The 17,366-nt window shown below is 47.7% G+C and overlaps 1 protein-coding gene across 3 annotated transcripts in view; it reads right to left on the bottom strand.

The window, feature by feature from the left end:
• Positions 1 to 211: 211 nt before the first annotated feature.
• The window catches only part of UACA (uveal autoantigen with coiled-coil domains and ankyrin repeats), a 137,689-nt gene continuing 120,534 nt past the window's right edge, over positions 212 to 17,366 (bottom strand). For all 3 annotated transcript variants that reach the window (XM_063925503.1, XM_063925504.1, XM_063925505.1), the window contains exons 15-19: positions 13,501 to 13,553; positions 4,696 to 7,470; positions 3,415 to 3,534; positions 3,008 to 3,073; positions 212 to 2,055 (exon numbers count right to left, since the gene is read on the bottom strand). In XM_063925503.1, coding sequence (XP_063781573.1) covers positions 1,984 to 2,055; positions 3,008 to 3,073; positions 3,415 to 3,534; positions 4,696 to 7,470; positions 13,501 to 13,553 — 3,086 coding nt within the window. In that variant the 3' untranslated portion in view covers positions 212 to 1,983. The remainder of the gene's footprint in view (positions 2,056 to 3,007; positions 3,074 to 3,414; positions 3,535 to 4,695; positions 7,471 to 13,500; positions 13,554 to 17,366) is intronic.

Here is a 17,366-nt window from a genome sequence, read left to right as displayed (position 1 = left end):
ATACATTGATATTGGATCACTTATTTATGTTTATTGTGTTGCAAAATCACTATGTGTTTTGATGTATAGTTAATCAGAGATCAAGGTCAAGTGGAAGGGCCACCACAGTTACACATAATATGGGGCATTTACTTCCACAGTGGCACAATAAGCTTTGTGTACAGGATACACCGTCTGAACAACACACACAGAAAGAAAACACAACAAGAAATTGCGCATAATCTACATTTATTTTAGTTTATATTAATCCAGTTCAGAAGCCCATAGTATAATATAACTCAGAAGTACAGACAGGAGCGTTACACATTTGCCCAAATAACACCCAACACTCCAAAAGCCAACGTCATTGAGTAAAGATGTATGCAGCTACATAAATAACATTATTACCTATGACAAGAAGTAAAATAGGTGTATAAACCCAACCTATAGGACTACAGGAATACTGTATAGTTCTGCCACCTGTAGGACTACACACTACTTAATTAGCTCACATGGAACTGGCGTCAGACCAGCTGATCAATTCCACAGAATAGGTAAATCAATCCAAATATCCATACAAAATATATATATATATTTATAAATATAGCTCTCTACCTATGTACTTGGAGTGTAAACTTGTATTGGAAAGTGTAAACCGGTATAAAGACAAATCTAAAATGTTTCTTTAAAATATTTATATATATATATATATATATATATATATATATATATATATATATATATATATATATATATATATATACACACACACACACACACATATATATTTTGTATATATACATATATATTGTATATATATTGTATATATACACACGCAAAAACAAACATTGCCAACCAAGTCCGTAACTTGTATGACATACGGGTAGTTGGATGAGGATACTGCACTGTTTGCTAGTCTTTGACTCTTCTCCTCTCTCAGGTCTCCAGGATTTCACCAGTTTTGCTTGGTTTCACTGGTTCACACTCAAATGTTTCTCCCACCCCTGGCAGAGCAAGGTGACAATCATGGCAGAAGGATTAGAGAGCCATTAGTACAACAGACCAAATACGCTCCCCTCCATACCTCAACTAAAAAAAATACACTATGTAAGTCACCTGTGCATGGATAAACTTAAAACCTGGACTGTTTGTGTGCCTTGAGGAGTGAGTTCGAGAAGCAGTGATCTAAGACATGGAACACCTGGCACTCAACAGATAAGCAGCTGGCAGAGACCATGCTCTACCCAATCAGTGACTCTACTAGCAGGAATAATAACTCACTTGCTGATCAATAAGCTCATAGTTAGTGATAACTAATGGACCAGAAAACCCAACCCATGACTGACAAATAATTGAAGTTCATAAAAACCAAGTGTGCTGTATTTCAATGGGAACCTCCATAATTAATTTCATAGGTCCCTTTCTCTGTTTAGTGTCTTTGCTAAAACAGGTCACCCTCATTCCATCAGTGTATAAACATTACTATGGCCTTGTATTTTCTATAAGATCAAACACTTCCACCGAGCACCTTTCTAGGTGCGTCCACATTCTACATCATCCACCCAGGTCCAGACTTTCTCCCATCCTCCTCACCACTACTCTCTTCCACCTTCATCATATCTTCCTTTCCTCTCCCAGCTTGCACAAATCCCTCTATCACTTGCTTTTCTTTCTTCACATCCATGTTTCCTCTCCTGGATAACCTTGGTTTGACCACCTCCTTCAGATCAACGCCAACTTTCCTATTACTCTCTGAAAACGTAATTTGTCACGTCCTCCAATCCCAGATCACAATTCCCCTCTATCTAATGTTCCTATATATCCTTTTCTTTTTCCATCCTTAGTGACCACATTCTATCCAGTGTCTATCACAGTCTGTGCTCTCTGCAAAGTGTGTATTGGCTGTGGGTGTAAGTATTGTAGAGTTTATGGAATTGTCCTCTAGAATAGTTACATTGCCTGCTACCCCGCCCATTTATATATTCTGTGGCAGCGGCAGGAAGATCAGCAAACCAGTTCTTGCCGCATGTGGATGATCTGTAGCAATGCATCTTGTACATCTGCATCCATGTGGCCCTGTGAAGACACACACATTACAATAGAAGAGGCAATCCAACAGTTTATATTTAACAAGATGCAACTGGAGACAAAAACAAAGCTGGGGTGATTATAAATGTAAATGTTCTCTAGCAACAATATAGGAGTGTAGGTCCGTATATTATATATCAGCCATTCCGCTAAGGTTGGTAGTGCTCCAGAGTCGTGTGACAGGAGACCACTCAGCTTCAGAATATTCTCTATCTATATAGTTTTATGAATGGGCGGTAGGCTTTTTATTGGTTCAGAGTTATTTTGGATTACTTAATAAAGTTTTAAATAAAATATTAAAATATGTTTTGCACCCCCCACCTTGTTTCCATAGACCCACCATTCTAAAATAACTTTACACCCCACAGTGACAATAAGCCCCGCCCAGTGGTCTAATAATAGTACCCCCCCACCCCCTTAGAAGTAAAAAAAAAAACCCATACATGTTTTATAAAATCCCCCCCACCCCATTATAAAACCCTTTTTCTGTACACCCCCTAATAACATGTGACCAGGTTGGGTTTTAAATGCCGGCGGTTGGGATGCAGACACTCAGAATACCGCAACATCCTGATGATCAGATTCACAACAGAATCCCCCACTGGTCCCTAACCCTCCCTTCTAGCAGCCTAAACCTAACCCCCCCCCCCCCCCCCACCCCTGGTGATGCCCAAACTTAACCCTCCCTTCCCGCAGCCTAAAGCTAACCCCCCCACAGCCTAACCCTCCCCGGCAGCATGACATTCTGGGGCACAATTCGGCAGTGATGTCGGTGGTCTCACAATGAGTGCTGTGGAACACCGGTGGACAGTGGGCCGCATGTGATGCGACCAAGGCAGGTAACAGACTCCTGGCTTCAGTCGGATAACATGGGAATAAGCGAGGCAAGTGGTTAAATAATAAATCTAGGAATTGTGAGAAATGGAGATCCTCTTCTTACCTGCACAGCGCTCAGCAGGTGTGACCGATAGATGGAGATGATCTCCTGGTGTCTGCGCTGGGTCTCCTGTGACAAAGCAGAAGGCAGAGAGAACCATAACAGAAAACATGGAGTGACGAGGCTGACAATGACATGTAGAGATGTAGAAGTGGATTTCATTAGGTTACAGTGCAAAGCAACCCACGTAGTTTTACATAGAAAGCAAAGGGTATTAATATCATAACATATTTGGTCATGTCAATAAAAGGGAGTTTACAGCAGATATAGGCATCAGCCTATTTGTGCAGTCATCTTACAAGAGTCCACAGTCATGCCAAGGTGGGTAGCCAAATAGGCATACACCGCGGGTCTCTGAGTACACCTCTTCCATGGTTTAGGTCTTCAGTAGTCATGTGATTAGTACTTACATCCAATTGGCACTGTAGTGATTTGATCTGATTCTGTAGAACCTCTGCGGATTGGTTCTTCCCCGGATGCTGGGACAAAGTGCGCTTCAGCCTGTCCACATCGTTAAGAAGAGAACGGATCTTAGGAAGATAGAAAGGACATAAAACAGACAAAAGTTACTGACGGAGACAAATGATAAACAGCATGGCACAATTCTATCTTTATACATTTTAAATAAAACATTTTTTAGCAAAGTGGAAGCCTAAAATGAATTTCATATAGCACTGTTCTGACATCACATCATTCTGCTCTCAGTCTAAAACATGGGCATCCAAACTGTAGCCCACCATCTGCTGCAATGCACCCCCTGTGTTCTAGCAGAGCACCCACTGGAACAGATGTATTAAGCCTTTAGAAGGGATAAAGACGTGATAAAGCAGTGATAAGCGCAAGTTGATAACGCACCAGCCAGTCAGCTCCTGTCATTTTTCTAATTTGGAATGATTGGCTGGTACGTTATCAACTTACACTTACCACTGCTTTATCACTTCTTTATCCCTTCTCCAGGTTAATATATCTGCCCCACTGTGTGCAACTGAGAAGTGCCTTGGGTAGAAAGCTGAGCTTAAGGACCACCGATGTCTGGATCATAAATTTGGGGCGCAGATGTTTGGGATATTAAGAACTGGTGGCACTGCTATGAGGCATATGATGAATTGGGGGTACGTGGCATATAATGCATCTCATCAAAGTGAGTAAAACTGAAATCTAAAATTAACAATTTATTCAGGGTATTTTTTTTTTATTTCAGTATTTCTAAGAATAAGACTTGCTCAGCAAAGAACCTTTACATAACTGCTGGGAGGCTAACTGAGAACAATTCTGTGGCCCTCAGTTTGTCTTAATATGGTACAACTTAAAAAAAGTTTTGACGCTCCTGGTAAAAAAAGGTGCCCGACATCACTACTCCTGCCCCATGACATCACTACTCCTGCCCCATGACACTACCGCACACGTGCAGCCCAGCCCTTACACATAAGTCACTGCCATCTACAAAATCAACACACCGCTCCTGAAATACTTTGTGCCACTGTGTAGATTTCAATTCTATAACCAAGTCTATTCTAGCACCACCCACTTTATATTTGGGAGCATAAGGGAAAAGTAAGAGATGATGACTGATAATAAATAGGACCTCTAAAACTTAGTGCAACAACATAAAACGGAGGTTTTAGCACCAAACATACATAAGTATTCGCTCAAAAGGACACAAGACATAAGATGTGTGTATAAAGTCTCACCTGCTTTTCTTTACTTTCTAGGTCTCTGGAGGACCTCTGAATGGTTTCCTGCAGTTCCGCTATGGTAGAACGTGACTGTTCATGCCTTCCCATGATTTGAGTAATCTCTTGTTCTTGTCCGTTGATCTTCTGCTTTAGTTTCTCACTCTGCTTCAACACTTCTTTCAGTTCTTGGGCCACTTGTTTGCTATCCTCCATATACCTATTGCTGGTTTCCGCCAACTGGGCCACTTGGGCATCTAGAGCAGTCTTCACAGCAGCGGACTCTGATTTTTCCCTTTCTCTGATGTTCTGCAGTTCATGCAGGTTTAGCTGTGCCCTCTTCAATTCCTCTTGGAGTCTATTCATCTCCTTTTCAGCTGCCTGCAACGCCTCCTCTTTTTTCCTTAATATCTTCTGTGTTGTAGCCTCTCTCCTCTCCCAGGCATTCTTTTCCTCAGCATGCTGTGCGCTAGGGACAGAACAACCTTTCTGCTCCTCCAGTTCCTGCTGCAAATTCCAGACTCTCTCCTGCATCTTCTCACTCAAGTTAACCTGGGCCTTCAGCTCAGCCTCTAAAGTAGCTTTGGTGTTCTTCAGTGTGGTCTTCAGCTCATTGTGATTGTCTATGGGGATGTATTGACTGTTCAGGCATTCCTGAAGTTCTTTCATATTCTTAGTGGCTTGGAGATTCTCTTGCTGTAACACATGGTGTTTCTCAGTGGCAACTACCTGCAACTTCTGCAAATCCTCCACGCAGCCTCGCAGTTCCTCCAACTCTCTGAGCATTGCACCCTCTTCCTGGTTTCGAGCTGTGCGTTCATCAAGAAGGCTACGCTCGGCAATCTCCAGTTTTACCCGGACGTTCGTAGTTTCCTGCTGCTGCTTCAAAAGAGAATCTTGCATCTCCTCCGTAAAATGACACTGTTTCTGTAACTCTGACTCCATTTCTTTCTGTATTGCCTGGAAGCTCTTCTCCTTTTCTTCCATGCTGGTAAGCGGAGCATACTTTTCAGTGATGCAATGCTGTAACGTGTCCAGTTCTGCTCTCTGTTCTTTGAGAGCTGCCTGCAGTCTCTTCGCCTCCCCTTTTTCGCTCTGGTAATCCGCATGTGCCTTTAAATACTCTCGCTTCATCTCCTCTTCGCATTTCTGCAGCTCTGACACTTTTTCCTTGTGTTCCTCCCGAGTCACATAATCAGAACGTATCTGTTCGTTCAGTTTCTGCAGCTGCAACTTCAACTCTGCATGTGTGGTAGATTCTTTAGTTATTTGAGACCGCAATTCTGCATTTATTGCAGCCTCACTGTTCAGCTTTTTTTGCAATTCTGCCTCTTTTGAGACCTTGCTCTGCAGCTGCGACTGCAATTCTGACTTCAGTGCCATCTCGCTGACCAGCTGTGCTTGCAGGGCTGCTTGCTTGGTGGCCTCGCTCTGTAACTCTGCTCGTATCTCGGTCAGGCCTTTTGTCTCGCTATCTAGTTGCTTCCTGGTTATGGCCACCTCAGCTTTAGCTTTCTCCAACTCCGTGGTCAGTGAGGCAGAGGCCTGCAGGTGTGTCGTCAGCGGAATGTGGTTTTCCCGCAGACTGGCATTTTCTAAAAGGAGAGAACTAGCTCTGCTTGCTTCCTCCTCACATTTCTTTGATGCTTCTGCCAACTGTGTCTGCAGTTGTTTGACCTTTAACTGCAGATCCTTCATATCTTTTTCATGTTCCTGACGAGGAGTGGTGGATGCCTGGAGGAGCACTATGCCCTCCTTTAAGGTGTTTCTCTCCTCCAGCAACTTGCCCTGCTCCAGCTCAGCCGTCCGGTGATTCTGCTCGGACTCTGCTAATTTTTGGCTTAGCTGGGCAATGGTCTCCTCACAGGCTCTCTTGGTCTCTGCGTGCAGCTGTGCTGGGACATGTTTACTTCTCATCTGCCCCTTTAACTCCTCAATCTGCCTTTGCAGCAGGACTTTCTCTGCCTGCAGCTTCTCGTTTTCCCGAGTGAGAGTGCTGCTCTTTACTTTTATTTCATCCAACTCCTTCTTAAGCATGTCCCACTTTGCATCTGATCTCTTCTTCTCCCTGTTTGCAGTCTCCATCTCATCTTTAAGCCGTGACAACGCCTGCCCTGCCTCCTCCAGGCTCCGTGACTTCTCATTCACCTCATTGGTCAGGAGACATCTCATGTTCTCGAACTTATCTGTTGTGACGGCGAGAGCCAGATGCTCTCCAGCTTCCTGGGCCCTTCGCTCTGCATGCTCCTTGTCCTCCTCGCACACCGCTAGCTCGTCCTGCAGCCGACGGTTCTCTTTGCGCAAGCGAACATCCTCTCTGCGCAGCTCCTGAACCAACAGCTCGTTGTGGCGCAGCTGGTTGCGTAGCTTCCCAACTTCAGCAGATGCGCCTTCATATTTCCCCTTTATCTCCCTCAGCTGTTCCTGCAGTTCATCTGCACGAGAGCTGCCACTCAGAGCTTCCTGAGTCAGGTGATCTTTGAGGGCCAGGAAGTGTGACTGCATCTGCTTCACTTTGCTCTCGGAGTCTAGCATGCGCTTCTGCACATCACGCAGAGCTTCTTCCAGCTGTCTGATCTGCTGGTCTGACTCCAATTTGCTCCGGTCTCTCTCAGAGGCCAGTGCCAAACACTCCGAAGATCTCCGTGACAGCTCCTGCTGAAGCCTCAGTGCTTCTTCCCTGGCCACCTCATAGTATCTGCGAACCGTCTCTAACTCTTGACGCTGTTCGGTATTCTCCCCAGGAAGCTCCAAGGGTCGCAGCTGAGACCTGGCCGGCAGGTTAGCTGCAAGCTGTAGCGAGAGTGGAATAACACAATCATACTTTAGGTACAAAGGTGACAGATATAACTCTCAAATGATGTTACCTCATTACTAAACATACTTTTCTCTAACGTCCTAGAGGATGCTGGGACTCCGTAAGGACCATGGGGAATAGACGGGCTCCGCAGGAGACATGGGCACTTTAAGAAAGACTTTGGACTCTGGGTGTGCACTGGCTCCTCCCTCTTTTAGACTGTGCCCAGAGGAGAATGGGTGCACTGCAGGGAGCTCTCCTGAGTTTCCTGCTTAGAAAGCATTTTTGTTAGGATTTTTTCTCTTTTTCAGGGAGCACTGCTGGCAACAGGCTCCCTGCATCGAGGGACTGAGGAGAGAGGAGCAGACCTACTTAAATAATAAGCTCTGCTTCCTCGGCTACTGGACACCATTAGCTCCAGAGGGAGTGAACACAGGTTCGTCCTGGGCGTTCACCCCAGTGCCGCGCCGCCATTCTCCTCACAGAGCCAGAAGAAACGAAGACAGAAGACGTCTCAGGCGGCAGAAGCCTTCGGTGCTTCACTGAGGTAACGCACAGCACTGCAGCTGTGTGTCATTGCTCCCATACACCTCACACACTCCAGTCACTGTCAGGGTGCAGGGCCCAGGGGGGGCGCCCTGGGCAGCAATAAAACACCTCTCCTATGGCAAAAGTCTATATACATGTACAGGTGGGCACTGTACATGTATATAAAAGAGCCCCCGCCATTTTTTAGTACGTTTGAGCGGGACAGAAGCCTGCCGCCGAGGGGGCGGGGCTTCTCCCTCAGCACTCACCAGCGCCATTTTCTCTCCACAGCACCGCTGAGAGGAAGCTCCCCTGACTCTCCCCTGCTTGACACACGGTGAAAGGGGGTTTTAAAGTAAGGGGGGGGGGGCACATTATTGGCGTTTATACATTAAGCAGCGCTACTGGGTAAACAATCTGTGTTTTTCTCCAGGGTTATATAGCGCTGGGGTGTGTGCTGGCATACTCTCCATCTGTCTCTCCAAGGGGCCTCAGGGGGAACCGGTCTTCAGAAAAGAGATTCCCTGTGTGTGAAGTGTGTCAGTACGTGTGTGTCGACATGTTTGACGAGGAAAGCTCACCTAAGGAGGAGGGGGAGTGCATGATGGTCAGGTCGCCGTCGGCAACGCCGACACCGGACTGGGTGGATATGTGGAATGTCTTGAATGCAAATGTAGATTTACTGCATAAACGATTAGACAAGGCTGAAGCTAGGGATCAGTCAGGTAGTCAGACCGTGCCTGTCCTGTGGCACCAGGACCTTCGGGGTCTCAAAAACGCACCATATCCCAGATCACTGACAGATACCGACACAGATACTGACCCTAGTGTCGAATATTAGGATGCAAAATTTACAGCCAAAGGTGGCAAAAGGTATTCGTTACATGATTATTGCCATTAAAGAGGTTTTGCATATCACTGAGGAACCCCCTGTCCCTGACACGAGGGTACACATGTATAAAGGGAAAAAGCCTGAGGTCACTTTTCCGTCCTCATTTGAACTAAGCGACTTGTGCGAAAAGGCTTGGGAATCTCCAGATAGGAGACTACAAGTTCCCAAAAATATTCTTATGGCGTATCCCTTTCCACAAAAGGACCGGATACGATGGGAATCTTCGCCGATGGTAGACAAGGCGCTGACACGCTTATCCAAGAAGGTGGCACTGCCTTCTCCGGATACTGCTTCCCTCAAGGATCCTGCTGATCGTAAGCAGGAGGTTACCATGAAGCACATTTACACACATTCCGGTACTATCGTTAGACCGGCTATGGCATCGGCCTGGGTGTGTAGTGCTGTCGCAGCATGGACAGATTCCTTATCTACGGAATTTGACACCCTAGATAAGGATACCATTCTAATGACCCTAGAGCATATCAAAGATGCTGCTTTATATATGAGAGATGCTCAAAGAGACATTTGTTTACTAAGCTCCAGAATAAATGCTATGTCTATTTCTGCTAGGCGACTCCTGTGGAGCAGACAGTGGACGGGGGATGCCGACTCAAAGCGGCATATGGAGTCGTTGCCTTACAAGGGGGAGGAATTGTTTGGAGAAGGCCTCTCGGATCTTGTCTCTACTGCTACGGCTGGTAAATCGAATTTCTTACCTTATGTCCCCTCGCAGCATACAAAAAAGGCACCTCATTATCAAATGCAGTCCTTTCGTTCCAATAAAAGCAAAAAGGTACGGGGATCGTCCGTCCTTGCCAGAGGAAAAGGCAAGGGAAAAAAGCTGCATGCAGCTAGTTCCCAGGAGCAGAAGTCCTCCCCTACATCTGCAAAGTCCACCACATGACGCTGGGGCTTCCCGGGGGGAGTCAGCTCAAGTGGGGGCACGTCTTCGATTTTTCAGCCAGGTCTGGGTTCACTCACAGGTGGATCCCTGGGCTATAGAGATTGTTTCTCAGGGATACAGGCTGGAATTCGAAGACGTGCCTCCTCCCCAGTTTTTCAAATCGGCTCTGCCAGCTTCCCCATCAGAGAGGGAGTTAGTGTTGACTGCAATTCAAAAATTGTATCTTCAACAGGTGATAGTCAAAGTTCCTCTTCTCCAGCAAGGAAAGGGGTATTACTCAACCCTGTTTGTGGTCCCGAAACCGGACGGTTCGGTCAGGCCCATTTTGAATCTAAAATCCCTGAACTTGTACTTGAAAAAGTTCAAGTTCAAGATGGAATCGCTCAGAGCGGTCATCGCCAGCCTGAAGGGGAGGGATTGGATGGTGTCCCTGGACAAAAAGGATGCATACCTTCATGTTCCGATTTTCCCTCCTCACCAGGTGTTCCTGAGATTTGCAGTACAGGACTGTCATTACCAATTTCAGACGTTGCCGTTTGGGCTTTCCACAGCCCCGAGAATTTTCACCAAGGTAATGGCGGAAATGATGGTGCTCCTGCGCAAGCAGGGTGTCACAATTATCCCATACTTGGACGATCTCCTCATAAAGGCGAGATCTCGTGAGAAGTTGCTGGACAGCGTGTCGCTGTCGGTGAGGATATTGCAGGGGCACGGCTGGATTCTCAATATACCGAAGTCCCAGCTAGTCCCTACAACGCGCCTGACCTTTCTGGGTCTGATTCTAGACACAGACCAGAAAAAGGTTTTTCTTCCAATGGAAAAGGCTCAGGAGCTCATAGCCCTGGTCAGGAACCTATTAAAGCTAAAAAAGGTTTCAGTGCATCACTGCACGTGTGTCCTGGGGAAGATGGTGGCATCGTACGAGGCCATACCCTTCGGAAGGTTCCATGCGAGGACCTTTCAATGGGATCTACTGGACAAATGGTCCGGGTCCCATTTACAAATGCATCAGAGGATCACCCTGTCTCCCAGAGCCAGGGTATCTCTCCTGTGGTGGCTGCACAGTGCTCACCTCCTAGAAGCCCGCAGGTTCGGAATTCAGGACTGGATCCTGGTGACCACGGACGCAAGCCTCCGAGGTTGGGGAGCAGTCACACTGGGAAGAAATTTCCAAGGTCTCTGGTCGAATCTAGAGACTTGTCTCCACATCAACGTCCTGGAGTTGAGGGCCATATACAACGCCCTACGCCAGGCGGAGGCATTGCTTCGGGACAAACCGGTTCTGATTCAGTCAGACAATGTCACAGCAGTGGCTCATGTAAACCGCCAAGGCGGCACAAGGAGCAGATCGGCCATGGCAGAAGCGACCAGGATTCTTCACTGGGCGGAAGGCCATGTAAGCGCCCTATCAGCTGTATTCATCCCGGTGGTGGACAACTGGGAAGCGGACTTCCTCAGCAGGCACGACCTGCATCCGGGAGAGAGGGGACTTCATCAAGAAGTCTTCGCACAGATCGTGGGTCGGTGGGGACTGCCTCAGATAGACATGATGGCGTCCCGTCTCAACAAAAAGATAAAAGTGGTATTGCGCCAGGTCAAGAGACCCTCAGGCGGTAGCGGTGGACGCTCTAGTGACACCTTGGGTGTTCAGATCGGTCTATGTGTTCCCGCCTCTACCTCTCATACCCAAGGTGTTGAGAATAATAAGACTAAGAAGAGTGAGAACAATCCTCATTATTCCAGATTGGCCACGAAGGTCTTGGTATCCGGATCTGCAAGAGTTGCTCACAGAAGATCCGTGGCCTCTTCCTCTAAGGCAGGACCTGCTGCAGCAGGGGCCCTGTCTGTTCCAAGAATTACCACGGCTGCGTTTGACGGCATGGCGGTTGAACGCCGGATCCTAGCGAAAAAAGGTATTCCGGAGGAGGTCATTCCTACCCTGATCAAGGCTAGGAAGGACGGGACATTGAAACATTATCACCGTATATGGCGAAAATATATTTCTTGGTGTGAGGCCAGGACTGCTCCTACGGAGGAGTTTCATTTGGGTCGTCTGCTTCACTTCCTGCAAACAGGAGTGACTTTGGGCCTAAAATTAGGGTCCATAAAGGTCCAGATTTCGGCCTTATCCATTTTCTTTCAAAAGGAATTGGCTTCTCTTCCTGAAGTACAGACATTCGTGAAGGGGGTGCTGCATATTCAGCCTCCTTTTGTACCTCCGGTGGCGCCGTGGGATCTTAATGTGGTATTAAGTTTCCTCAAGTCACCTTGGTTTGAACCTCTCACAACAGTGGAGTTGAAATATCTCACTTGGAAAGTGGTCATGTTGTTGGCCTTGGCTTCTGCGAGGCGTGTTTCGGAATTAGCGGCTTTGTCACATAAAAGCCCCTATCTGGTTTTCCACGTGGATAGGGCAGAATTGAGGACTCGTCCTCAATTTCTGCCTAAAGTGGTCTCTGCTTTTCATATGAATCAACCTATTGTCGTGCCTGTGGCTACACGGGACTTGGAGGATTCCGAGTCCCTGGATGTGGTCAGGGCTTTGAAGATTTATGTGGCCAGAACAGCGAGGGTTAGGAAAACTGAAGCGCTGTTTGTTCTGTATGCAGCCAACAAAGTTGGCGCGCCTGCTTCAAAGCAGACTATTGCTCGCTGGATCTGTAACGCGATTCAGCAGGCGCATTCTACGGCAGGATTGCCATTGCCTAAATCGGTTAAGGCCCATTCCACTAGGAAGGTGGGCTCGTCTTGGGCGGCTGCCCGAGGGGTCTCGGCAGTACAGTTGTGCCGAGCAGCTACTTGGTCGGGGTCAAACACCTTTGCAAAGTTCTATAGATTTGATACCCTGGCTGAGGAGGACCTCCTGTTTGCTCAATCGGTGCTGCAGAGTCATCCGCACTCTCCCGCCCGTTTGGGAGCTTTGGTATAATCCCCATGGTCCTTACGGAGTCCCAGCATCCTCTAGGACGTTCGAGAAAATAAGATTTTACACTTACCGGTAAATCTATTTCTCGTAGTCCGTAGAGGATGCTGGGCGCCCGTCCCAAGTGCGGACTTCTTCTGCAAGACTTGTATATAGTTATTGCTTAAATAAGGGTTATGTTATAGTTTCATCGGTTTAGACGAGACTATGTTGTTTGTTCATATTATTAACTGAGTAGTTATCACAAGTTATACGGTGTGATTGGTGTGGCTGGTATGAATCTTGCCCTGGGATTCCCCAAAATCCTTTCCTCGTACTGTCCATCTCCTCTGGGCACAGTTTCTCTAACTGGGGTCTGGAGGAGGGGCATAGAGGGAGGAGCCAGTGCACACCCAGAGTCCAAAGTCTTTCTTTAAGTGCCCATGCCTCCTGCGGAGCCCGTCTATTCCCCATGGTCCTTACGGAGTCCCAGCATCCTCTACGGACTACGAGAAATAGATTTACCGGTAAGTGTAAAATCTTATTTTTTCTACAGTATGCAAATTTCAAGACTAATATATAAAATAACCACAAATTAAAAACATTACCTAAATATGATTAAATACAGAAACAGCACTTTGAAACGTGAAACGCAATAATAAAATATTAATCTATAACAGTTTTTAATAAAGTTTTCTATGATTTGTATACTTTATGTCCATAACGACCACTTGAGGGCGCCAAATACAGCAGGACAGTTACAGTACAATTCTGCATTCCCTTCCACACATGCTCTGTACCTGTGGGTCGAGGCTTAGAACAAGATTCTGCTTCATTACAACCTCTTCTTTTCCTGAAAGCAAGAGATAGAATCAGAGTTCTCCTAATAACGGCTGCAATATCAGTATGGGGGGTGGGGGGTGGGGTGTGTGTGTGTGTGTGTGTGTGTGTGTGTGTGTGTGTGTGTGTGTGTGTGTGTATATATATATATATATATATATATATATATATATAACACAAGTTTTATGGTAAGAATTTACCTTTGTTAAAACTCTTTCTGCGAGGTACACTGGGCTCCACAAGGATTGGACAATGGGGTGTAGAATAGGATCTTGATCCGAGGCACCAACAGACTCAATGCTTTGACTGTTCCCAGAATGCACAGCGCCGCCTCCTATATCACACCGCCTCCCAGCACAGGAGCTCAGTTTTTAGTTAACCAGCCCAATGCAGTAGCAGGAAAAGAGACGACAACGGTTAGTAGCCACATACACCACACTCTCACGACAAGAGAAGTGTCAGCGGCTAATGCCATACCAACCCAAAGAAGCTAAGTGCGTCAGGGTGGGCACCTTGTGGAGCCCAGTGTACCTCGCAGAAAGAGTTTTAACAAAGGTAAGTTCTTAACATAAAACTCATTTTCTGCTGCGGGGTACACTGGGCTCCACAAGGATTGGACAATGGGGATGTCCTAAAGCAGTTCCTTATGGGAGGGGACGCACTGTAGCGGGTACAAGAACCCGGCATCCAAAGGAAGCATCCTGGGAAGTGGCAGTATCGAAGGAATAGAACCTTATGAACGTATTCACAGAGGACCACGTAGCCGCCTTGCACAATTGTTCAAGGGTCGCACCACGTTGGGCCGCCCAAGAAGGTCCAACAGACCGAGTAGAATGGGCCTTGTTCTGATCAGGAGCAGAGAGACCACCCTTCACATAAGCATGTGCAATCACCATTCTAATCCATCTGGCCAGGGTCCGCTTGTGAGCAGGCCAGCCACGTCTGTGAAATCCAAACAAAACAAAGAGAGAATCAGATTTTCGGATAGAAGCAGTTCTCTTCATATAGATACGGAGAGCCCGTACCACATCCAAAGACCGCTCTTTGGAAGACAAATCAGGAGAGACAAAGGCCGGAACCACAATCTCCTGATTAAGGTGAAACGAAGAAACCACCTTGGGTAATTATCTGGGACGAGTCCTAAGAACCGCCCGATCACGGTGAAAGATCAGATATGGGGAACAACAAGACAAGGCACCCAGATCCGACACTCTTCTAGCAGAGGCAATAGCCAGCAAGAACACCACCTTAAGGGAAAGCCACTTAAGGTCAGCTGAACCAAGGGGTTCAAACGGAGGCTCCTGCAACGCCTCCAAAACCACGACAAGTCCCAAGGAGCCACAGGCGGGACATAGGGAGGTTGGATACGCAACACACCCTGAGTGAAAGTATGAACATCAGGCAAAGTCGCAATTTTTCTCTGAAACCACACCGACAAGGCAGAAATATGAACCTTTAGGGAGGCCAGACGCAGGCCCAACTCTAGGCCTTGCTGCAGAAAAGCCAAAAGTTTGGCTGTACTAAACTTGGAAGCGTCACAATTGTTAGATGCGCACCAAACAAAGTAGGAATGCCAGACCCTATGGTAAATCCGAGCAGAAGCCGGTTTCCGGGCCCGCAACATAGTTTTAATGACCTCTTCAGAAAAACCCTTAGCCCTCAAGACGGAAGCTTCAAGAGCCACGCCGTCTAAGACTGCCGGGCTTGGTCCTGGTAGACACAGGGGCCCTGAACGAGGAGGTCTGGGCGTTGTGGAAGTAGAATTGGACGCTCTGACGATAGGCCCTGCAGGTCTGAGAACCAGTGCCGTCTGGGCCACGCTGGAGCTATGAGAAGCAGATTTCCTTTTTCTTGCTTGAACTTCCGAATTACCCTGGGCAGGAGTGACACCGGAGGGAATACATACGGCAGCCGAAACCTCCACGGCACCGCCAGCGCATCCACGAATGCTGCTTGACGAAGTCCGCTTCCCAATTCAGGACTCCCGGTATGAATATTGCCGATATGGCCGGTAGATGGCGTTCCGCCCAACGTAGAATCCGTGAGACTTCCTTCAATGCCAAACGGCTACGAGTGCCGCCTTGATGATTTATGTAAGCTACTGTGGTGGCGTTGTCAGACTGTACTTGAACAGGACGATTCTGAATTAAATGCTGGGCCAGGTTCAACGCATTGAAGACCGCCCGCAATTCCAGAATGTTGATCGAGAGGAGAGATTCCTCCTTGGTCCACCGACCCTGAGGGGAGTGTTGCTCCAGCACCGCGCCCCAACCTCTTAGACTGGCATCTGTCGTCAACAGGACCCAGTTGGATATCCAGAAGGGACGGCCCCTGCACAATTGTTAGTCCTGGAGCCACCAGTGCAGCGACAGACGGACCTCCGGAGTCAATGAGATCATGTGAGACCTGATCCGGTGAGGCAGGCCGTCCCACTTGGCTAGAATCAGCCTCTGGAGGGGGCGAGAATGGAATTGAGCATACTCCACCATGTCGAATGCTGTCACCATGAGGCCCAGCACCTGCATCGCCGAATGTATCGACACTTGCGGACGAGAAAGGAAGCAACGAATCCTGTCCTGAAGCTTCAGGACTTTCTCCTGAGACAAGAACAACCATTGGTTGTGAGTGTCCAATAGCGCTCCCAGGTGCACCATGCTCTGAGCAGGGACCAGGGAGGATTTCTTCCAGTTGATGAGCCACCCGTGGGCTTGTAGAAACCGGACAGTCATATCCAGATGACGTAGGAGAAGTTCTGGGGAATTTGCCAGGATTAACAAGTCGTCCAGATACGGCAGTATCCTGACCCCTCGACGGCGGAGTACCACCGTCATCACTGCCATAACTTTGGTGAAGACTCGCGGAGCCATCGTTAAACCAAAAGGTAACGCCCGAAACTGGTAATATAGGTTGCCAATAGCGAACCTCAGGTATTGTTGATGTGACACTGCTATAGGAATATGCAGGTAAGCATCCTGTATGTCCAGGGAGACCATGTAGTCCCTAGGCTCCAAGGCCAGAACTATAGAGCGAAGGGTTTCCATACGGAACTTGGAAACCTTCACAAACCTGTTCAATGCCTTGAGGTTGAGAATGGGCCGGGAGGACCCATTCGGTTTCGGGACCAGAAACAGCGGAGATTAGTACCCCCGGCCCCTCTGAGCAAGAGGCACCTGTACGACGACTCCTGTATCCAGGAGGGTCTGTACCACCGAATGTAGAGTGCTTGCCTTTGTTTTGACCAACGGGACATCTGTCTGGCAAAATCGATGAGGGGGTCGAGTTTTGAAGGCTGTGGCGTAACTTCGAGTGACGACTTCCCGTACCCTGGCATCTGAAGTGGTCTTCACTATTCCTGGGTATATCCTAGAAGCCGGCCCCCCACCCTGGGATCCCCCAGGGGGAGGCCCGCCCCGTCATGCGGCAGGCTTATCGGTCTTGGCAGCTGGCTGACGGGCAGCCCAGGCTCTTTTGGGCTTCGGCTTACCAGGTTTGGAAGTGCGGGCCTGCTTATGGTACGCCTGACCTTTTGCTTTACCTGAAGGACGAAAGGGGCGTACCTTTAGCCTTCAACACAGAAGGAGCGGTATTAGGTAGACAGGCAGTTTTGGCAGTAGCCAAGTCAGCCACAATCTTATTTAAGTCCTCCCCAAACAGAATATCTCCCTTGAAAGGGAGTACCTCCAGGGTTTTTCTAGAGTCCAGATCCACAGACCAGGATCTCAGCCACAATATCCGGCGAGCCAGGACTGATGTAGTAGAGGCCTTGGCTGCTAGGATACCGGCATCAGAAGCCGCCTCTTTAATATATCGAGAAGCTGTGACAATA

Source organism: Pseudophryne corroboree, chromosome 6, assembly GCF_028390025.1.
Source record: "Pseudophryne corroboree isolate aPseCor3 chromosome 6, aPseCor3.hap2, whole genome shotgun sequence".
Classification (NCBI taxonomy): Eukaryota; Metazoa; Chordata; class Amphibia; order Anura; family Myobatrachidae; genus Pseudophryne; species Pseudophryne corroboree.
The sequence above is the reverse complement of the archived record's forward strand: the minus strand, read 5'-3'. Positions and strand labels throughout refer to the sequence as shown.